Source organism: Netta rufina (genome assembly GCF_964035555.1).
Source record: "Netta rufina genome assembly, chromosome: 9".
In the NCBI taxonomy this organism is placed as follows: domain Eukaryota; kingdom Metazoa; phylum Chordata; class Aves; order Anseriformes; family Anatidae; genus Netta; species Netta rufina.
The window spans coordinates 21,817,430-21,841,438 of record NC_140132.1 but is presented as its reverse complement, the minus strand read 5'-3'; the positions used below and the strand labels follow the sequence as shown (position 1 = coordinate 21,841,438).

Sequence of the window (24,009 nt, the reverse complement as noted above, 5' to 3'; positions counted from 1 at the left end):
ATAACTGGCTATGAGCAAGCAGAGTAATATTTCAGGTCTTCTGGGGAGGAAAAAGTCACCCCACCCTGACCCGCTCCCACTTTTCCCACTTGCCTCAGCTCACACCAGCAGCACTGGTGCCAGCCACAGCCACTGCACTAACTGGGACTGCTCCAGAGCAGCAGGACCTCCTAGATGGACCCACAAACGTCCCATTTCCCCCCAAGTGGGGGACGGTGCAGCGAAGGACAGGAGATACGTCCGCTCTGGTCTAACCACAAGGAACAGCAAGGTCTCAGTGGAGCTGCTGGCCCAGGAACTTGGAAAAAATAAAACAAAGGGCTCGGCTCCTTTTAAAAGAGAAAAGAAAAATGTCCTATTGTTCCATAATTAATGGAAAGCAGAAGAGGCTTTATGAACTCATTGAGAAACAGAGGGTGAGTATTAGAAAGCACATCTCACTATTTCATAATCACAAGGTGAGCTGCTTGCATAATACCGAAAAGGAGCATAATCGAGGCTATCACCAGGCAGTTATGAAACTTGCGTTTTAAATGCTTGATAACAGAAACAGAGTAATTAGGTTTGCCGAGCGATTTTGTTTTTTCCTTTTCGGTCACTGCAAAGCAGATGCTCGGCCCTGGCGAGGCGCACACGCGATGGACGGGCAGGGATGCGCCAGGGTCCAGCCCGCGCCTTGCTTCCAGACGCACCCAGGGGAGGCTTTGAGATCACACCGAGACACAGGCTGTGAACCTGAAAGAGTAAACCCCAACAGAACTGCACGCCGAGTGAACTGCTAAACCCCAGCGAGCTCCTAGGCCTGCCTCTCCCGTGGTTTTAGCCATGAACATGCTCACAGGCACCGCGCCGGCGTGACCTGCACACCCGGCCTCCCCAGCACAACACATCATAGAGGGCAGCAAAATGTCACGGAAACCAAGGGCAAACCAAGACAGAAGACAGTCCCTCCCCCAACCACTCCTTCTATTTTTAGGCAGCCAGATTAGCTGGGAGCAGTTTTACTCGGGTCTGGTAATGAGTAATGCTCCTGCATCTTCTCTCGAGGACGCTTCCTCTGCCGGCCGGCGCTCGTGCTGGCACTTTGCTTTAAAGCAACTGTATGGAAGAGATCACACGAGGTGGCAAAACTAAACCACAACTTCATGGGAAAGGCTCTCAGGAAAGTGACCCTGGCTTTGAACTTGGGCCAGGTCTCCCGCGTTCACCACACTGCTTAATTTTTTATTTTTTGTTTTCTTTTAGAGGGGAGGGGGGCATGATAGTCTACTTATCCATGAGGTAGATAATTGATGCAAATGACAACTGAATCATCTGTAGTTGATGAGGATGGTACAACGACAGCTCCCAAGAGCTGCCACGGCAGCAGGACCACCGGACTGGTGGTGGGGCCTTGTTAAAGAGGCCCCACCAAAGGAGCAAGACAGAAGGGAGACTTGGGTGCCACTGCGCTGGCAGCTTCCTTTCAGGTTCCTCCCTCTTATCAGGGAGATCTGTTGCCAAGGCACGAGATAACAATTTTCTACTACGCAACCACTTGCACGTTCAGTGTCCTTCGGATGCTTCCTGAATGCTCCGACCGCCCTGACAGCAGCGCCTGGGGACGCAGCCTTCCTCCTTCGGGCAGGCCCAGCCCTTCTCGTCTCCTCAGGGCCTCACTCAAAGCTTCAACAAAACTCAGACAAAACCACCAGGCTTTTGACGGGCTAGAAACCCTTTCCAGGAGCGAGGTGCCCCACCACGTGAAGAGGAGAAGGCAGAGCCTGAGGAAAGGCCTCCCAAGGCCATGGCTTCCTGGTGAGCTCCTGCCCAGGGCCACACCACCTTGCCGCAAGGCTCTCGCTTTCTTCTGCGACTTGTAAAAGCTTGTTTATTGAGGAAAAGCAAGAGTCCAAGGCAAGGAATCATTTAAGTCAGCTAGCAAATGATTAACAGCAAGTACTTCGGATTGCTCATGGCCATAAACTCATCCTGCACCCATCTGGCAGATGGCAGAGGGGAGCCCACAGCGAGGCTGTACCTGGCTGCAGGCGAGGACGCGACCACTGGCGGCCAGCTCTGGGCCTCTCCTCTCCCACATTTAGGATTTTGTTTCTCTCCACCCTCAGACTTCCATCAGACCTCCAGCCTTATCACCATGCCGCCCTCCATCCCCACGCTAAGCCCTTTCTGGGCAGACCTCGCAAAGGCATCCAGGGCTTTTGGTGCTCGTGGCACAAGCGAGCACCCACACACCTCCTCCCACCCCCGGGCTGCCCCTGGCACACAGGACAGCTACCTGGGCTGCCACCCTTGGGCAACACGGCTTTTACGTCGAGGGCAGGGAGGAGCAGTGTGTCACGGGGCTCTTTCAAACAGAGGCCACAGAAGCAGCAGTGTTTCTCCTCGAGGCCTTTTCCTGTTCACGCCAGGGCTCCCCGAGAGCCCAGCGCTTCAACGCTCGAAGTATCAGCACCTTTTAAACGATATCCTGAAGGCTCGTCTTTGGCCTGGCTTTTACATCCCCCGGTGAAGGAGTTAGGGGGATTTGGCACTTTCTCCTTGAACCATCGTTACAAGTGACTCAGATTATATTGCAGCATGAGTCATCTTGGCAGAGGTCACCACCACAAGCAGCAGCGACTCTTCAATTATTTCCTTCAAGCTGAATTAAAGGTGTATTGTTATGCTAATTGTACACTTTCTCCATCCTATCTTTCCATCTCCTGGCTCAGGAGCAGCTTGGGTTCTCACCCCATAGCCCAAACTACGTCTGGAAGAGCTCTTCCACTGCGGGGTGGTGACGAAACCTGGGCTTGCAACTGGGAAGTCTTCTGGGTGGCTTTTCTGCTATGGCACCTGGTGTCTAAAGCACGCAGCTCCCCATCCCTCCTCCCAGCACTGCTCCACAGGTGTAACAGGTTGTCAGGCCTTCCACCCTCCTGTTCTTTTCGCACTGTATCACCACAATTTCATAAGAAGACAATGTTGGCCCAGTGGCTGGGGTGCCACACATCACCGCCTGCAGTACGCTCTACAACATTTTGCTGGATTTTGAATCAGTTCTTCAGCTCACAGGAAACTCCAGCCCTTCCCCTGCATTCCTGCCCCCCACACACACCCCATTTGCCCACCAGAGCTCCCCAACCAGGGCATCAGAAGACAGAGGAGATTCCTCAGCATCCCTGCCAGGGCTGGGCACAGCCACTTCAGGGCACTTGGCTCAGAAAAAACACAGTTTGTCCATTAGAAAACACAGCCATTACCAGCCTGGTCACCAGTGGAGCACTCTGCGTTGATATTTATAGCAGCAAAACATTCAAACAGGGAGCAGGGATGGTCGCAGCGGCTGGGAGATTCACTTTGGAGACCATTTGTAAACCTCTCCCGCTACTGGAATCCCATTTAGCTATTACAGCCTCTTCAGACACACCAATACACCGATCCCCACAGAATAGCAATAGGAAGGGCAGCGGCATCACGGTATTTACTGAGGCTAATCAATACGCAAAGGCTGGAGATTTATTGCAGCAAAGACAGCCCGTCTGCATAGCCAAGAAGTGCATTTAAAGCCCTTTTAATTTTGTTGCCTCGGCCTCTGGTTTTACTCCAGGAGCAGTTTCTTTGCACGCCCATATTTCTTTCCCCCCAAAACAGACGCATTTTGCAGACGCACAAAAGAAGTCCCCCTAGGAACGCCTGCCATGAATATTTAGCAGGAGGATAAAGCAGAAAACACAACGGTTTGAGCGCAGTGCCCTTCCTTTCCAGCCAGGTTTCTCATTTGAGTAGAGGCCCATGGCTAATTAAGCAACACCCAGAGCGCTGGGAACGACAACCTTGCCTTAGGAAGAGCAGCACTCCCAGCCCACGCGTCGGAGAGGCTCTGCGCTTTCCTCTTGCGTGGTAAAAACGGGAAAAGTCCCTCACCTCATCCATCTCCAAGCCGTGTGGCGACACCTGTGACCCTAGGGAAACCTGCTGGCCTTGAGCATCACCTGGGCTCCGCAGAAGACAGATTAGCAGCTAATTTATTTCACTTGCTCTGCTAGAGACAGTGACTTCTCAGCGCCATTTCTTTTCTCCTCTATAAATCCCCCTTTCCTTTTCCCATGCTCCTTCCTTCGCCCCAAATCCGGCTGCTTTTAGCCCCCAGAACCCAGCTCCTTATTCATTTTTGGTCAGCTTCTGTAAGCTGGGGAAAAACTGGGCATCCTAAAGGGGACCACACTTCAGGAATAGTTCACTTCTGCCATTACCAACATCTGCCCCCAACGCCTGGCACTTGGCATCTGGGGAGCCAGGACTTTTGGCTGGGTACCTCGTTTTCAGTGAGGAGCTGGGACAGGCACAGTGCAATACTTCTGAAAACCATGGCAGCAAGACAGGAAGGAGATCTGCAACTTCTCTTTTGCCAGTTTATCTCTGAATCATACTAAGCTTTTATGCTTGCATACGAAAGAGAAAGGAAAAGGCAAATATATTCTGATTTACAGGGAGATTTCTATTGTTGCCTGGACATCAAACAGCACCCAATTAGTCCTGCAAGGATCTGACCCACAAATTATGAAAATAAGTGCCTCTGCAGCTTTGATCTCTTGTATTTCTGTAGCATGCTACAGCAGTTATTAGACACATTTTATTAGATTCAAGCTGTGCGATCTCTTCCTCGGCAAAGGCTCTACTGCCTCAGATGCATCCTAAAGCCTCCATCCAGCAGATTAAGGGCATGGTCCCAAACAGTCACTTCTGTCATGCCCTGAACACATGACTCAGCTGGCAGGAGGCTTTTTCCTGCTGAGTTTCAAAATTAGGAGCAAAGAGAATTTTTAAAAGGCGGGGGAGCAGTGGGGGGAAGTGTCAGCCGCCTAAATTAAATTCTGGATCCTTTGTTGGTTTATAAAGGAATATACATCCTCTGCGACATCCTTGGCTTCTAAAAAGTGTTGTTTTCGGAAGAGCTAAACAATTTATTTCTTTTCGCACTCTGAAATGACATTGCTGGAGGAAGCAGGCGAGAACTGTAACAAAAGGTTTCATGCACTCCAGAGCTGAAAACCACACGTGCGTTCACACGAACAGAAACACATCCACCCACCCCTGCTGCAGTGACAGCGTGTAACACAAAGAGGATGTTAGACTCAGCCTGCTCAGCCTTTACTCCGTGGAGTAGCTCACTGCTCACAGCACAGAGCAGCTCCTGCACTTGCCAGGGGCCGTGGCAGCTTTCGGTACCTCCTTGGGAAGGACGGGAGCATGCGAATCGCCCAGGTCTCGGTCACAGGCGAGAGGGTGGTGTCTGCACGAAGCCATTCATGCTGCTAGGCTTTTTGTGGCAGGCCTGCTTATCAGCAGCAGAACAAAGTGCGTACCTCCTCCTGGATTCATGGTAACTCAGCTGAGCGGGGCAGTAAACGCGGTGTTTGCTCACCGATTGCAGGAGGAAACGCTGGTTCCCGGCTACGCACGTCGCATCTGGATACTCCAGCGCCGGCTGCCTGATTACAGTCATCCATAATTCAGCACCAGCCCACAACCTTGAACTTCTGGCAAGCACGGCAGAAAATTAACACGGGAAAGCAACATTCCAGATCAAAGGGAAATGGCTCGCTGTCCTCCGAGCGTTTGCCGTTACAAAATAAGATCAGGCGTGCAGAGGGATGGGACCGAGGTCTGATTAAGCTTCTCGCCAATGTTTTCCAACCTCGCTTGCTTTGCCTCTCCTTCAATACCACGCTTTTGGGGGAGCATCCTCAGCGTGTAGGAAGGGGTCACAGCCCGCACAGGATTCCTCTTGAGACCACCACAGAGGGGGAATATGGGCACAGGGGCGCCTCCTTTTTCCCAGGGCTGTGTTCGTTAGGCAATCCTCCATCAGAAATCACAAGCAATTCACACGCACAACATCAAGCCTCGTTTATATAAATGGTTTGCCAGAGAACAGAGCAGGCAGCCCATGGCTTTCCATGTACAGCCACTGTCCAACGTCACAAAAGGGGATGGAGGAAGGAAATCAACGCTGCTGCTTTACAGCTGGTAAATACAGCCCCTCACTTATGGAGCTAGCAATGACTTGGGCCGGTGGTTTTTGACCCGCAGCCTACAGACGGCTGTAAGGGCTGCCTGGGGGGTAGCTGAGGTGCCTGAGCACCAGCAAGCCTCGTGTGATGGAGGCCACCAGGGAAGAGAGGCCCCGCCGAGCAGAGCAGGATGAAGCCACCCGGGGAAAGAAAAAGCCAGGCAAAACCCCTGGCCCCCAACCCTGGTCCCTGCCGAGCCCTTACCATGAGTCTGGCAGACAAAAATTACCTGCACATAGCAGGGATGAAAGCCTGCTCTAACCACTCGTTTTTGCATGGAATAGAAATCAAATTTCCATTTTAGACACGCACACACCAACCAAATACCTGCCTCTTCACTGCCTCAAACCCTGACCCAACGAAATGCCCACACTCATCAGCCTGCCACGGATCATATTGCTCTGAGTTCATGCTTAAGCAGCCCAAATTATTAATTTTGGTAACCGACCAGGACACAAACACTCGTGAGAACAGAGCCTCTCGGTGCCTTTAAAAACACCAGCCACTTAGCCACTTGCACGTGGTGGAAGAGCTCCAAAGAGCAGGCAGAGGAACCAACCTGTCACCGTGCCAGCGCTGGACGTGGAGAGCTGCAGAAGAGCAACATCTGGGCTGCACAGCCCCACGAGACGGGGGAAAAATAAAAATCAGCCTCAGGCAAGAAGATGAGGCAGAAGCCAGCTTTGGTTTTATTTTAACTTCCCGTGAACACACACACACACAAGGAGCTGCATCATGGGCAGAAAATAGCATTTGCACCACCACCAAAATACTGGCTTGAGAAATGGCGATGAGATGCAGGAGGGCTTGCAGCTGGACATCTTCACTCCTTCAGCGATCATTCAGAGAGTGGTGTTGTGCTAACAAGGTCTTATGTTAAAAAAAAAGAAGGGGAGGAGGACTCAAAATTCCCAAAGAACATGGACATCCCCAGCGCCCCGAGCTTATACAGGCCCTGATGAAGTCCACGATGGAAGACCTCCAAGAGAGTCTAACCTCAGGAGTCCCAGCTATGTACAGGTATCTATTTATAGATACATAGATAGAAATAAACGTTTGGTGAAGATCGCTGCCAGATCTTGCACATAGCATATCATGTACAAGGCACCGCAGACACGCCTTTCTTAATCTCCAGAAACCATCTCTAGTAAAATTTGTTCCTCTTTCTATTTAGGAAGAAGGTGACCTTTGCGAAAGCTGCTGAAGTTCTGCGGAGCTACATGTTTTAAAAAGGCGTTGGAAGAAGAAACCCACCATAATGCTGCAAAGATAATGCTCCCGAGTAGCGGCTCGCAGTGCTTACGCCCCATTAGAACTTCTCCTAAATCTTTAATGATTCTGAAATATTCCATAACCCCATGAAGTCCTGGAAACAGGACAGTGCCAGCATGTTGGGGCTTTTTTTTGTTTGTTTGTTTGTTTGCTTTGTTTTTAATATGAGAGCTTTTATCCTCCTTGACAATGATCGGCTAATGCAAACAAATGGCCACTGAAAATTCACTTCTATACAAAGCAAAGCTAAAGGAACAGCAGTGACATTTTTGGGTTTCGTCCAAGTCTTCCCAGCAACAGCTAATACCCACCGGCTCCTTAATTCTGCGCTGTCTCCTCTCCAAGCCTGAGCACTAAAGGCCAGCCCTTTCCAAAACAACTAACGATTTTAGGATCCAGTTTCCCGAGAGTGCACGGTCAGCACTTTGCGAAAGTAAACAACAAAGCCTTGGGTTTTGTTAATGAGCCCAAACCAAAGCAACAACCAGGTACAGGAAGAAAGCAATTGCTCCTTCCCCCCAAAAGGGTGCTTGTTAAGTAGGAAACCCTCAGCCAAGCCCAGGTGAGCCATCCCAAGGCACAGCTGTGAGCCGTGGGCTCCTGCCCCTGCCTGGTCCCACCCCATGGGGCCATCAGCTCACTGACAAAGGCTTTCCCTTTATCCCCTTACCACCTAAGCCCCTTTTAGGGGGCTGTTCCTGCAGCCTGGTGGAGGAGAGGGCCAGCTCCAGGCGAGCACCCAAAGGCCTCCTCCTGCTGCTGAAGTGCCCGCAGCCATCCCCAGCACATCAGCTGTCTGGGAGTGGACGTGGCCGAGGAAAAGCTATTGACCTGGATATTTTAGCAGGATCAAGGCCACGGGCTTCGGCAAGAGATGACAGCATTCACCGAGACACACGCTTAACAAAAAAAAAAAACAAAAAACGAGAGCCCAAAAGCCCAGCCCCGTCCTTCTGACTGCTCTCCCGGCGTGCTCAGCTGTGCGTTCACCAGAGAGCATGGCCCACTGCATCGCCACTCACACACATCCCCTCTTTCTTCCAAAAATCTGTTCTCAAACACGGCCATCAACAGCCTGTGCGAATCCCCATGTGAATCATTATTCTGCTGATAGCAACGCCAGGGCATTCGGCTATTAAACGTGCTGAGTGGGCTAGCAAAGATACCTCCCAGCCCGGACAAAAGAACATTATAACGCCGTTTATCTTATCCCCTTGTCAGTATAATATGCAGCACTACCTGTTCAATGGCCTCATCATTTTAAATTACAGTTTTCTGCAACATTAGCAGTGCTCATTACCAGCGGCACCAGCGGCAGACCTCTATTTTAAGAGCATCCTTGTGACGCTGCAGGCTTCGCCCTGCCCTTCCTCGCACGCTCGCTTCTCCGCGCTGACCTGGGGACACTCGGATACCATGGCAATGAGCAGGGTAGAAAATGATTGATAGAAACGCGTCGCAGAGAAGGCAGCAGCGAGCCAGAAGTGCGCTTGCTAGATGCACCAGGCCACGCATTTTAATCAGAGCTCGGGGCTTTGTTCCTGGCCGAGCCGGCAGCGCGCTCACGGAGCAGATGCACCGCTGCGGCGGAGCGGGGTGGCACGGCCACGATGAACTCCGCTGTGGCAGAGGCACGAGTGCATGCTGGTTTTTGTTACCCCTACAAATCCTGCCCCAGAGCCAAGCCACGCTGTGCCAGGGCCCCGGGAACACACCCCGAGAGAGGCGAGGCAGCCAGGGCACGGGACAGGGCAAAGTGGCAGGCAGAGGTCCACCTCCCTGCATCTGCCTTTGCCTGTTGTCGGTAAAAGCCAGCCTCCTGGAACGTTTTGGTGACTCAAACTCCAAGATAAGCAGCCCGAGCGTTTCCTTTCCCCGCTGCTCAGAACGAATCATCCCCCCCCCGCCAGATTTTGAGTCACTACCTGCTCCCGGCAGCTCCGGCAGCCAGCTCGCACCCTCACACACGTAGGCGCAGGAGCAACGTCCCCTCCGTCCGGGCTCCCCTACGGCAGCAGCGTGACACTTCTCTTATTTTCTAACAAATGAAATTTCGCAAGGCGTGTGGAATTACTCCTCGCTGCCATGTTTTGTGCTCAGGCAGCAAATTCACTATTGATTTCTGATTCAGACCCGGTGGAATGATTCACGCTTCTTGCCCTATCTGCTGGATTTATGACCTTTAACAATTATTCCAAGTGCTAAAGGAGCTTAGTTTAGAAGAAGATCTATTCCTTGGCAAATTGAGCCCCTATTCTTGTCTCACTTATAAACCAACACATCTCTCATAATTTAAAGGCAAGTCCTCCCCATCAGGACGCCGCTCCTCTGCGCCTCGGACGCGGCCAACTTTTCCTAATTCCAATTTTATAATGGGACTGGAAAAAAATCCATTTCCTGCAGAAAGAGCCTCCCCGCGAAGCCCTGCCAGCCTCGGCGGTGGTGCCAGAGAGCTGCTCTGCACAGGGCCAGGCAGGGGAACAACCTGCAGCAGTGCCACCAGCCCCTTCATGTCCCTTGTCCCGGGTCACCCCCCGCAGGCTGGGCGCTGCTGGTGGCTCTCAGGGCCGGAGGGAGAACATTTACTTCTGACCCAAAACCAAAACCCAGACTGTGTCTCGAGAACATTGCGATTAACAAGCCACAAAACCCAAGAACCAAGCACGTGGGGACGGTTTTCAAAAGAGCTAGCACCCCGGTTCAAGAAGAGTTCCCAGCACCAATGCTTGAAAATGAAACAAAATCTGAATTTCAGGGGGTGGGGGAGAAGAGGGCCCCCTTCCCTTCCCTCCCCAAAGGACACTGCTTTCCTGGAGTAACCCCACTGCCTTCAGCACCCTTCCTCCTAAAACACCTCCACCTAGCAAGGGAAAGGAGAGCTCCGGGTCTGCAGGTTGTGCATGGTCCCCCCCTGCTCCAGCCTCGCCTGCGCTGTGTACTGCTGAGCAATCATTTACACTATTAATCAACCAGAAACTCGCCAGGAAGAAAGTAGGGCAAGTGAATAAAGATAGGCTTTTTTTTTTTTTTTTTTTTTGCACTGAAGCAAATAATATTTCTAAAAATACACTTGTGCTAGTCTTCAGTGGATTCCGCTTAATTTTATTTATTTATCTATGGCAGCAGGTTGAGGGAAGCAGCCCCGCCGCAGCTCCTCCTGACGACTCCCCCTCCTCGATACCAGCTCGCTGCCCTTAGGAGCGAAGGGATGAAGAGGAAAGGGGGAAAAGCAGGAAGATATCTCCAAGGGGGTCGGGGAGGAGGCAGGGCACGGCGGGTGGGTGCCGGGGAAAAGCGGGGCGTGGGGAGCAGCCCCGAGCAGCCCCCGGCTCCGTCTGTGCCCGTGTGTCCGCGCGTGCACGCCTGCGACATGATTTATTACCCGAGCGCAGCCAGACGCCGCGCTGCCAGCCCCGCTAGCGGGGAAGGGGGATAAAAGGGGGGTCCAGGCTGCCCGGAGCACTGCGGTGCCCCCACCCCAAGCAGCCCTGAGCCCCCATAGCACCCCACAGCAGCCCCTTTGCCACCCAGCTGGAGAGGACAGGCAGCACAGGGGGCACCGTGCACACCCCGGGTGTAGAGCCGTGGGGACGCGTACACACGCTTGCGTACACACATCCAGCCCGACATGTGTGTGCGGGTGCACGCACAGGCGGATATACACACACACGTCTGCATGTGCACACTCACAGGCATGCTGTGTACGTGCAGGGGCATACGCACGCGTTTATTACATACGTGCGGGAGACATGCACGCATTTGTGTGCGGGCAGGGGGACAGGCACACATTTAGGTAGGGGCAAAGGGATATGCACACATTTATACACACGCAGGGGATGTGCACACACATTTATGTACACGCAGGGCTATTTGCACACACATTCATGTCCGTGCCTGTGTGTGTGCACACATTTCTGTATGGGCAGGGGTTTGTGCATGCACATTTCTGTACCGGCAGGGATACGTGCACGCACATACACACACACAGGGCGTTATGCATGCACATTTCTACACCAGCAGGGATACGTGCATGCACATACACACACAGAGGAGCTTATCCATGCACATTCCTACCCGTGCAGGGTACCCGCATGCACACAGATACCCGCAGGGGTGCATGCACACTCTCACACTCACACACTCACACACACACACACACACACACACACTCACACACACACACACTCACACACACACACACTCACACACACACACACTCACACACACACACACACACACACACACACTCACACTCACACACACACACACACACACACACAGCCCCCCAGCCCTCACACACCCCCCCACCGCCTCCCCGCGCCTCACCCGCAGCGCCGAGAGGTCGATCTCGTCCAGGCTCCGTGCGGGCGAGTCGCTCGCCATCTTCCCTCTCCTCTCCTCTCCTCTCCTCTCCTCTCCTCTCTTCTCTTCTCTTCTCTTCTCCTCTCCTCAGCCTCTGCCGCTGCCGCCGCCGCCGGCGAGGCGGCCCCGCCGCCCCCGAGCTGGCAGTGGCGGCCGCCGCGGCGCTGGCGCTATTTAACGCCTCCCCTCATGCGGGGAGCCGGCGAGGGAGAAGCCGCCCCTCGCCCCTTTCTCTCTGTCCCTCACCCCTCTCGCCTCAGGGGTGGCGGCGGGCAGGGCTGGCTCCGGCTCCGGCTCCCCTTGCGGCTCCGGCGGCGGCGGTGCTCGGCATGGCCGCCTCCCGGCCCAGCGCGCCGCCGGAGCCGCCCCTGAGGCACGGGGAAGGCGGCGGCCGGGGGCGGGCAGGGGGCGGGCGAGCCCCGGCCCCGGTCCCGCGTGTGGGGCTGAGGGGGCCGGGAGGGCACCGACAGCCGGGAGGGGGTTTGGGGAGGGGGTTTATGGAAGCCCGGGAAGGCTTTTTGGGGGGTGTCACGCTTTGGAAGGGATGGGGGAGGCGAGGGGCGTCCCCTCAGGGTGCCTCATGGGGTGGTCGTGTTGTGGCCCCACAGGAGGCGGGGGTCGTGTCACAGCCCCACGGGCACCTCAGGGGGGCACAGAGCATCGGCAGAGCCCCCAGCCCCTCGCTCAGCACCCACACCACGTCCATATAGCCTTCAGAAAGGACCAAACCCCCCCCCCCCCCAAATGCAGCAGTAGCCGGCTTCCCCTGTTTTCCTCGCTTCCCCTTTTTCGGATGCGGTTTCTGCCAAGCCAGGTGCCACGTATAAATATATACGTATAAAAAAATCTGTTGCCTTTGAGCGCACCGTATGGAGGCTGCACTTACGGCAGCAACTCTCACAGGCTTGTGTCAGGATCTCACAATATGCAGATCTGGGAAGCGGAAACCCTACACATGAGTCAACTGGCAGGCGGATGGGGTTTTCTTACGCTTTTGGGGCTGGGGATGCGCTTTGTGAATTAAAAAATAAGAATAAATCATCCTGCAGCCAGCTCTGCTCCACGGGCTGCGAGGGACAGAGGGACAAAAGGGGGCCAAGGCCGCTGGCGGTGCAGGAGCTGCATCAACGTCTCGTTATCCTCGTTAGCGCTGATGGTGGCACCGCTGATACGGGCTGGGAGCAGCCCAGCAGCGTTTCGGCTCTCAGGGCTGGTCTCCCGGCAGGATGGGGTGGGTTTGGTGGAGAAACAGTGGGGAGCAAAGGTGCAGCACCAGCAGCATGCCTGGCTTCAACCCCTTTTTCCAGTACATAAATTGTGACCCCCTCAGTGTCTCACACCACCGTTAGTCCCCACATTTAAAAAGCCGGATTTGATCAAAATGGTAAACTGAATAAAATAAACGCACATTTAAAAAACAGAGGGCTGTCGCATTGCCTCTGAGCACCCCTGTGAATCTTTGGTGGTGCTGTCGTGTTTTTTTTTTTAAACCAGATGCTGCCTGTGTCTGTCAGACCTGGATGTCGCAATGCTTTGCTCCCAGTTGTGAAGCTGAAAGCAAAACTGCTCGGGAACTCTAACAAAGCAGTGTGGGACTTCCTACTGCCTTCATTGTTCTGAAGAGAAATGCAAAGAACAGGATGAGGGAGGACACTGCCTTTCTCAAATGTGCTTCCCATCCGTGCATACAAGGTATAATTTGTGAAACAAGTGAGGATTTTTAAAAAATAATGTATCCTCCAGTCCTGCAAATAGACAGATTGGCCTGATCCTATGCATGCACTTGCAGCCCCAAGCTAAGCTGCGATTTAATTACAATCTATCCTCTGCCTGTCAAGATGGCAAAAACACAGAGAACCCTTCTGTAACAGTAACTTAAGACGCACAGTGAGTGATAGCGGGAGGCGAATGGAAAGGCCCAGGGAGGGCCACGTCCCCAGGCTGCAGGAAGCTTTTTCTGTAGAAAATGGAGTTCCCAAGGTGTTACTTCATCTCACAAGGAGGTGTATGTCTGCCTCTCTCTACACCCTCTTTGTGTCAGGAGCATCTAAACAAAACCTTGCAACTGGAGTCACCACGTGACTTTTCGTGCGAAAACGAGCGCTCGGTTGAATCAGCCTGAAATGTTTTGGGTGTGAGTCAGTGCGACATGAAATCGTGCTTCTGCCCAGCAGAGCTCCCCAGAGCTGCTGCTGGTCCTTGCTGGATCTCCTGCACATCTCACGGAGCAGGAGCCAGGGCAGCCTTGGTCAGCTCCGGTGAGCGACGAGCACCGTAATGAACCAACGCTCTGCTGTTGGCAGTGGAGGGCTAAAGTCAGGCCAGGGGCGTTGATTTGTTCATTAAAGGGCATCGGCTCGTGTATAAGCTATCCAGTTCATTTGACCTCTGCATAAAACCAGATTTAATCATCTGGCAGTGCCACTGCTGTTAATTGTATCGTGGGGTTACGTGTAAAATTAGTCAATCTAAATGACATGTAAGGCCTTGTCCCATTAGCAGGAGCTTCGCATGCTTCAGGTTTTGGAACCATCTCTAGAGGTTTAGAGGGGAAAAAAGGGAAAGAAGCAAACAGGAAAGCTTGTCTGGAACCCGTTTGGGGCCCCATCATGTGATGTATTCCACTATCCTGTCTGGGTCACATGTTCCCAATAATTCTGTGAGCACTGACAGCATAATTTCACTGATTCCCTAAATCCAAGCTGTGATACCCCAATGTCTGCCCATGTAAAGCAGTAGTTAGAGGGCTCTGCCCAAACCAAAGGGAGAATGTTGGAAAATTAATACTGTGAAATGCATAATAATTGGATTTTAAGCTAACTTGATAACATGCAGCTGCATTATAAGAAACTCAGAAATGAATGGCTACATGTGTCCTACATGCATCTATTGATCTTCCCAAATGCACTTTAACTGATTCATTATCATTTACTGATTGCTCGTCTTTCTTCTGCTGATACAGGTTCCTCGGGAAGAGGGAAGTGTTTTTCTGTTGCATCCTTGGAGCTGGGCAGGACTTCATGTGTGAACCTTGCTGCCAGGATTTTTCCTATAGCTATATATATATATATATATATATAAAAACACTGTAAATTGTTAATCGCTCCCTCAGTTAAGCATTGTTCAACTACAAAGCCCTGTAATCACTGCAATGGGGGAGTAAATGGAAAAAGAGCAAAGGCTCTATGGAAAAAAAAAAAAACAATAATAACAACAAAAAAAAAAATCTACCTCCACAGATTCATATCCAGGGAACAGCACTGTGCATTTAAATAGCAAAGTCCTGGGGCACTGCAGATCAAGAGGCAGTAGATGGTACACTTCCAGGAGCTCAGTGCTCTCACAGCACACCCAAGTTGTTCTTCCCCAAAATACGCAGCACTGAGGACCAGCGCAGTCTATTTTTATGCCCCTTCCCTTGTAGTTGCTTTTGCTGGCCCTTGAGGGCTGTGCCCACCCAGAGGCAGAAGCCTGGCAGTCCCCAGCCACCAGGCCAGCTGCGTTATTTACAAGAATACTGACATTTCAATACAAAGGTGCGATTTTTAGGTAGTGCAGAAGTGAAGAGAAATCCCATTTTTGCACTGCTTGCGAAAAACCTAATGCAGCCTTGCCCTTAGCAAACCATGTTCCTGTAGTCCCGCAATTTCTCCTTTTTTTTGCCGAGATCTCAAGGATTGCATCTGTATGCACAGCCTGCAGCACGAGGCAGCACGGCCCCCCAGCTCAGCAGGGACGTGCTCCAGTGCCCACCCGTGAACCCAGGAGCATCACTGCTCTCAGGCACCACGACTGCAGCCCTGCCCATGGGGAGGAACATCTGCTCTGGTTCCAAGTCCCCTTTATCAAAATTATTTGGATAAAAATAACCCAAGTAGCCATAGCCTCCTGATATGGTTATTTATGCTGACCCATCTGCATCTGAGCTACCCTAAGACGAGCGGTATTTAGGCTCTCTCTTTCCTATCTTGGCTTGTCTTGCAGACCAAAGGCAGCCCCAGGCCTGGGAAACACCTGACCTGAAGCCACCCCCATCTGGCACTAAGCACAGATCCGTCAAACAAGAGAAACTGGCTCCATCTTTTGTCAGATGCAAATTGCTGGGAGTTAATTAAGACACATTTCAGGATCAGTGAGGTTTTTTTTCTTAATGATAATCTGTCCTGAGGTGTGGGTAGGGTTCGACATCTCTCAGCGAAGGGGTTACAAAGCTGGAGCTGCACATCGCAGTCAGCACAGGCGGAGGTCCCACAGGGCCCTTGGCTGCAGACAAGTGTGTAGGGTGCTCAGGGACCTGACAGCATGTGTACACCTGAGGGTCGGAGCCAATCTGGGTCCAAATCCTCCTCGGTGTTTTTATTTTTCCTGATTTTCATTCCTTTTTAATGCTTGGTGTCTTCCGCACGGCTTGTGAAAAGTGTTTTGCAAAGGGGGTAGAGCCACAATGGCAATATGCTGCTGCCTTTCTGCAAGCACATTGAATACTCAGTTTTTTACCTCACAAAAAGTAAAAGTCTTTTATATACAAAAAGAAGGAAAAAAAAAAAAAAATGAAAGGAAAGGTTAAACCACAGAACAGACTTTCCAAGTCTGATATTTCAGGCTTCCCACTCGTAGTCAATAACCAAAGCAGAAACCAGTCAGAAAACAACCAGAGGTGCTTAAAGCAACTTAAAGTAATCGTCTGAGTAGTGCTTAACGTGGTGGTGTCTGAGTAGGAAGACAGGGGCTGAGCCAATTGCTGTTGCCTTTATGTGGAGTTTTCTCTCAGAAGTGTTTACTTCCTCATGCTTTCACGGAGATGTGGCAGTCTATGAAAGCATTCCTCCTGGAAGTAGATGAAAATGGCTTTAAAAAAAATAAAAAAAAATAAAAAGGGTTTCTAGGTCCTGTCACAACAAGGAAAAGCTTAAAAAAGATAACCCAAATGTTCACTACAGGCAAGACATGCTGTGCTCTTGTGAAATGGATGGAGAATTTCAAAGACATCTGACATTCTGACTTGCTGAAACAACATCACCGTCAGGGCTCCCACAAATACCACTGCGCCCTGTCAGACAGGAGCCACCCGAGTCCATCCTTTATATATAAACATCTTCTGCAAAACAGGAGAGTGTCTTCGGGCTGCCATCAGGCCCAGGAGATCCCACAGAGTTCAGATGTACTGACTGAAAAAAAGCTGCCGGCGGCCTTCAACATCTGCTTTGTGGCCCTCTGAAGGCCTTCCCCAGCCTGCAGTATGGAAGAGCCTTCACTCCTGCAGGCCCTGGCTGAAGTCATTAACACCACCTACAGATGGAAAAGTCTCCAAAGGGGTGAAGAACCAGTCAGGAGACCGGCCAGGATGGCCATGGCATTTCCTCACCTCCGCCATGCGGCCTAGTGACTAACGCAGTTAATGCAGCCACAAACATGGCATGAAAGGATGGCTGATCCCTCAGGGCCTCGAAGATTACGCCACCCCGCCGAGAAGTACCTCCAGAAAGCCACAAAGAAAGACAAACAGGACTCCAAACAATGACAGCAGGAAAAGGAGTCCTTGAAATACAGGTGTCAGGTGATAACAGGGAGCAAAACCAAGACGAAGGTGGAAGAGACCTGGAAACGAAGCCACAGCCAGGGTGCGAAAAGCAAGGCCGACGCTCGGGTCAGCCCAGAGTTATACAGAACAAAAGAACAAAACCACTTTGAACAAAGTGATTTTAGTGTTAGCACGTGATTTCTGAGAAATGGAAAAGTACCAAAACATCGGGCAGGAAATGAGGTGGTTTTGAAAATGAGCATGTATGAAAGGTGTGCTGCATGCTCAGTGGAACGACTCCATCTTCAGCTAGGAGAGCAGGAAGGAGCAGGTTTGTCTCCACTCTGACAGGGGGAATCCCTTGCACGCATCTGAGCTCACAGCCTGGGCCCTACAAATGTGTTACCACAAGGAAGCCATCAGCTGAGAACTAGATAGCAGGAGGAAACTGGGGCACTGAGAAAAGCCTTCCCAGGGAAGGCGGATCGACACCAAATGACACAGACGCGGACGGCCCCATTTCCCCCGTGCACGAGCGTTGGAGTGGGAAGGAAGAGCTGGAAAATTTCCTTTGAAATTCTGGCCCCTACAGGCTCAAAGCAGACAGCATATTAAAGGAGAGATTTTTAAAAGTGATGGTATATACTTAATTAATCTCGGGGCTTCAGAAGTTTGTGCTTCTCGGTTTGCAGCTCCTGGCACCGGCAGTACCGCAGCCTTTGAAAGCAGGCGGTGATGAGTGGGGAGACGCACACCACAGATGACAGCAACTGGAGAGAGATTTCTTTGTCCACACAGCCCAGGCACTGCTCCAGCTGTGCCTAGAACAAGTCTCTGGGGAACCAAGGCACCAAGTCATCAGGAGCTTCTCCATTCCTCTGTTTACAGAAAAGGTCAGGTCAAATTTAATCTGCATTACTCAAGTTCCTGCTTTATCTGATATTTCTGCGTCTGATAGCACAGTCTGGAGGTGGGACCATATCCTTGATACCAGATTTTAGCACGACATTTGTCTATATGCTGCATGGCTACTGGGGCTTTTCCGAACCAGCCTCTGCAGAGGAGCCAGCTGAAAGGCTTGGGGCAGTGGCAAAGGCAGGAGAGAGCTTTGTGCCTCTGTCTGTTGGATGAGATGAAGCCTGTTTTGATGGTAAGTGGTGCCCATCAAAAGGGCTGTAAAAATCAGCCACCATGAAGAAAGGTTGGAGAGGAGGCTGCAGCAGCATCTGGGGGAAACCGAGGGTATTTCCCCAACTGATTCACTCCCTGACATCCGTTATACACCACTTGACTTCTAATAGCATACACACAATGCACTGAACACGGGGAAGCAATATCTGGAAGAGAAAGAGTCCTGAGTGCTGAAAACGTGCAATTTTCCTTACCTGGCATAAATGACAGCCCAGCACAAAATAAAGTCAAAGGTGTTCCTGTAAAACAACTGATACATCAATAAAATAAGCAGGTAGCAATCTCTGCGTGTGCCTTGACTGATGAAGGGGGAACGGACCAAATCCACCGTGACGTGCAGGGTGACTGCTGAGAGCACAGATCCAGGCTGTCACAGGGAGGGGACACAGAGATGGATGAGGCAGAGTGAGACACAGCTAATGGTGATGGGGATTTGCTGCAAGCAGCAGCATCAGAGGTCTCGGGGCAGGTGGTCAGTAGGTGAGGTGAGCCCACCGGTGAAATCCTCAAGCCTTAAGACAGCAGTGAGCTGCGTACGCCTCCACGGAGATAAACCCTTCTGATCCGCAGCACCCCGCCAAGATGCATGCTCTATGCAAAATATCTCTGGATTACTTCGCTGCTAAAGAAGATTTCAGTGCTTTACACAATAAATTAAGAGGCAAGGTAGACATATTCAAACAGAAAATCCACTATCCGCTACATAGGCAGGTGGTGGATTTGGTGATTTAAGAGCAATCATGCTCTCAGAAGCACCTCAGTGACATACACAGCAAAGTATGAGTTTTGCTAGTGGTGTAGCTGACACAGGCTGTTTGCTGAAGGGGAATTAGGCTTTTCCTCTGCAAAACAGAGCATTGAGAGCTAGTTCACCTGCTAGCTGATGGCACTTTGAGTGCTAAAAACACACATTGCTTTTGGAAAATAGCACTTGGGCTCCTGAAACACACAGGCTCTCTTTCAGCCTTTGTTTCCTGTCTTTTCTGTCTCTAACATGATCTAGTGTAACAGTCAAGATGCAGCTGACCTAAAATTGACTAATAAAGATAATGAAAAAAACCTGTAAGACAACAGCTTCTTCCAGTCATGCAAAACAGCTGTGCTCACCTTTACCAGCATTGCCTGTATGCTGTTTCAGGTCCTGACAGACTAAGGAATCTGGGAACATAAGGAGCACATCAGCCTAATACCAATATTGAGATTAAACACAGTAAAACCAAGAAAAGCAACAACTGCTTAATCAGAGAGAAAGAAGCTTAGAGGGTGAAAATGGCATCACTTCACGTAGTGCTGGAAATGTTTGCTTCAGTTTGATCACCAAGATGCTGGGCACCTGCTAACACACCTGGACAGGGAAATGGCTGAAATCAGAAATCTAGCAAAAGGCTGTGTACCATTAAGCCCTACATTAACTTATTTTTGCAGACTTATAAGGAACAAAAGGAGAACGTGCTGTCCTGTGCAAGAGGCAGGGTTCTTCCAAGTGTGTGTCACCATGGCAGGGGAATGGAGCCAGTTCACTTCATTCATCTCACAAATCTCACTATATTCAGCATTTTTGCAGATCCTGGAACCACGTATCTATACATGACCTTTAGTTCTTATTTAAGAAGAGATAAGCAACTGAAGATCTTTGCCTTAGGAAAGCAAGTCTGAGAATATGATCCCTGGGAGGATTAAAGAAACCAAAGGTAAATTCAGAGCACCTGGAGATGCAGCAGATGTGATCTGCATGGTCGCAGGAGACCAGTGCCTCCACACCTCGCCTCAATTACAGCCCTGCTGTAGCCCTACCAGCAGTAAAACACTGGAAATGTGGGTGACAGCTTAGCTTACACGCTGTCAGACACAGACAGTGTAATCAGCCGCCAGCTCCCTAAAAGGAAATCCTTAGCTAACAAACATGCTCCGGTCTTCTGAGCCGGCAGACAATGGTCAAACAGTGAATAAAACGTATCCGGACCTCAGGGAAGTGTTTGACATCATGCCATGCACTGGACTAATTTCCTGAAACAGCAGAGCCAGGCAGGAGGGTGGTTTGTGCTGGTGGCACTCACTCTCCCAGCTCAGGGAGCAGGAGGGTGAGTGCCACACCGCTGTCCCTGGCACTGCAGCCCCAGCTCTTCGTCCCCAGGAAGGTCAGCATGGCCCCTGGGCTCTCTGCTCCTCTGTCTGCTGCTCCACTCCCAGAATTTCATCTTCTCTGTATGCAAGGCATGTCCTTCATGTGACACAGCAACGCACGGCTTTCCTACGGGGATTTGACAGCGGGCAGGAAAATGATCAGTTTACTTGTACGTAGAAAAATAAAATAAAATAAAATAAAAACTGCACGTGAGATTCTTGCCCATCATGAGGATGAATATCACCTCCATTTTCGCAGTCTGCTCTGCCCTATATAAGGCTGTCAGATTTCCAGGGCAGAGAAATGATGTGCTTCTGGGTCCCTGAGCATCGCAGGGTGCTGGGACCCGGGAAGGAAATGCCTAACAGCTCTGCTGCTGCGGCTGCTGTCCTCACCAGTAACATACTGGGAGCAGGTGCTGGTCTGAGACTTGTCTCAGGACAGGATCCAGCTGGACAATGACAACTGGATTTTGATTGTACTGGGAAAAAAAAGTCTCTGTTTGAAGCAGCACAGCTAGGCTCGGGGAGACTGCTCCTGCTGAGGCATTTAAAGCGATTTCTGTGTAAATCTTTCTGTTAAAGTAAAAATAATAATAATGAAATGGTGAGACACAGGTAGTATACAGACACAGTGGAAACCAAATTTGGAGTGATTCAGGTGATTCAGGCTTTCTTAGGGTAATAAGCAGTTCGACACACTCGTGCAACCCAAGAGCTTGGAGCCGGCGTGGAGGCTTCAGTGACCGATTCATTATTCCGCACAGGCGCTGGCTGCTCAGCCACCCCAGCCTGTACCCATCTGGATGCCAGGAGACATTCCCGGGGTGTGTGGCTGTGCACAATGCGACCACCCTGCAGCGGGGCATCGGTCTGCAAGCACAACTGATACCACACAGACACGGCCTGCAAGGAAACACCCAGATATACACATCGCAGCGAGCCGCCCGAGACCTAAGGCGGAGGCAATCCCGGCAGGGGGGATGTATTTTGGGTGTATTTTGGGTGTATTTAGGACACGGCGGAGGCAGCGCTCGGGGGCCGGGAGGCTCCGGGCTGCGGCCCCCGGGGGGCAGGGGCAGGCCCCGGGCTGCGGCGCTGCGCGAGGCCGCGGCTGCGTTAGGCCGCAGCACCCCCTGCAGGCCTCGCTCCGCAGGGCTCGGGGCTCCGCAGGGCTCCGGCACAGCCTCCTCGGGCAGGCTGGGGGCTGACAAACGTGGTGGTCTTCACAAACAGCCTCCCACTGCCGCACTGGGCCGGCCCTGTGGCGATAGCTGCCGTCCTTCCCAGAGTTTCTCCCTTCCACATCTGCTACTGGCCCAAATTGGGATTTTCCACACAAAAACAGACGTTGCTGTGCTTAAAATTAATTCCATATCTACTTCACATTTCTGAGGTTACACAGCTTTGTGTTCGATTTCATTAGCCATCCATCTATTTCAAAGGGAAACACGTCTAAAACATGTGGTCCTAAAACATGAAGAAACACCGAAACGTGAAGTCTCAAACCCATCTTTCAAGGCAAAATTAAAAGATGCTGGGTGATTACACCGAGTCCTCTCATGACGATGCACTTTACACTGGTGCCGGGGACACACCACACTCACATTCCAGCCTGCCAGGCCCTACTGGGGTCTCTCCACGTACGCCGGGCTGGTAGAGAAGAAAATCAGGATGCCAGCCCAGCAAAGAGAATATAAATACTCTTCTGTCTGTTTTGTGAGATAAACCAGAGGAATGCGATAAACACCAAAGGCAGCACAGCCGGAGCAGAGCAGGAGGGGGCTGGAGGATTGGTTGGATGATCACTCAGTTCAGGAACCGTGACCTGGTGCAGAGCACCCTTGGGTGCCAAAGACCTGGTGCAGCCACAGATGTGGCCCTGGTGGTTCCTCCAGCTGAAGAGACGGGGATAGCTCTTGCCAGAGTTTCCCTTGTGCCCCCACTGCACTCCTAGCTGTACCCTCACCCAGGACCCCGAGCCCATCCGCCCCGCAGGATCCGGCTCTCCTCGCCCTTATCCAGCCACCCAGCTTGGCCCAGGGCAGCTCTCCCAGCAGGGACACGCCGCAGGGAAAGGCCACCAGCAGCACGTGCCCCGCTCCTCGCTTCCTCCGGGCACTGCTGAGCTCCAGATAACAGAAACCTGTCAGGCCCTGATAATGCTGTCTTCCCCTCCTTTGTCCTCAAGTGGTAACAGGATGTTTAATTATCGAGATCAGGCTGAATATGGAGAGATTACTCATCATTGATCCTGGGTATAAGCTGTTTCCCTTGCAGAATAATTTCTTCTTTTTTCAGAACTTCCCCCCCCCCCCTCTGTCCAACTTAATTTCCACCCCGGCCACGAGGCTCAGTAGAAAGTCTTACCATAATCATTTTGAGCTAAATATTCTGAGTAATCAATCAGAGCAGTGGAACCAATTTTGAAACTGTCACTTTTAATTTTTCCAATAAAAAAATAAAATAAAATAAAAATTGAGCATTTCACTCACACTGCTGTTGGGATTTGGGCTCTTAAAGCCTTCGCTCCACCGCACCGGTGCTTCAGAGATGTACTTGAGAACCTGAAGAGCTGGCACAATTGCAGAGAAACGAAAACAGATTGATTTTTAGCAGGGAAAAGAAACCTGTTTTTTTAGGTGCCTTTGGACCTGTCTGACCTTTTATTTCTTCCTTCCCTGCTTTCCAGCTCTACAAAAATAACCAGGAGGTACTGGTGATTTCACACACGCAAAAGGCTGACACTAATCAAAAAGCTGACGACTTATTGAGAGCTCAGTGCACAAACAGATGGCTAATGAGGGCCCAAGGAGCAGACCTGCTTGGTGCAGAGGGCAGGATTTCTTCCTGTCCCTCTCTGGCCCGGGACATCTGTGGGCACGTTAGCCACAGAGGCTTACCTGTGGGGAGAGGCAGGAACGGTCTTGGCAGAAGCGGCTGGAGAAAGCTGTCCTGGAAAGCGTGTGTCTATTAAACGTAGCAGTGATTGCTCTTTTTGTTCGAGCCATGCGTGGGCTGCATTTCTGCTCAGCGAGGAGCGATCAAATTAGAGGCTTTGTGAGTCTTTCATCAAGCGCACTCTGTGGCTGTAGGGAAGTCAAAGGGAATTTTGCCACTGCCCTCGGTAGAGGCAGTGCACCTGAGCCTCCCCTTCGCAATTTATGGCAGCTGTAGCCCGTAAGCTGCCTTTTACCTGTATTTTTAATGGGCTAATGGATGGGGGTGAAGTCATGCCCAGTGAAAACATGGCATGCCTGCGTGTGAGAGAGAAAACAGCAAAAGCAGCAGTGGTGCCTAATTACAGCTCTCCCTCACACCTCTGGGGCCCCAACGTCTCACTGGATCCTCGCCATAAAGCTGTACGAGGTCCTAAACCCTCTCACTTCAAAGCTACACCTGGTTGTATGCCAACTTCACGCTGAGATGAGAACGGAGACAACATGGCTTTTTGGTGGCTACTGCTAGCAGCGACTGCCG

At 51.4% G+C, this 24,009-nt stretch overlaps 1 protein-coding gene across 4 annotated transcripts in view; it reads right to left on the bottom strand.

The window, feature by feature from the left end:
* The window catches only part of TNIK (TRAF2 and NCK interacting kinase), a 139,508-nt gene extending 127,461 nt beyond the window's left edge, over positions 1-12,047 (bottom strand). For 3 of the 4 annotated variants that reach the window (XM_084292414.1, XM_084292417.1, XM_084292416.1), the window contains exon 1: positions 11,658-12,047. In XM_084292414.1, coding sequence (XP_084148540.1) covers positions 11,658-11,714 — 57 coding nt within the window. In that variant the 5' untranslated portion in view covers positions 11,715-12,047. The remainder of the gene's footprint in view (positions 1-11,657) is intronic. The other variant, XM_084292415.1, reaches the window with a different exon arrangement.
* Between the last annotated feature and the right edge of the window lie 11,962 nt (positions 12,048-24,009).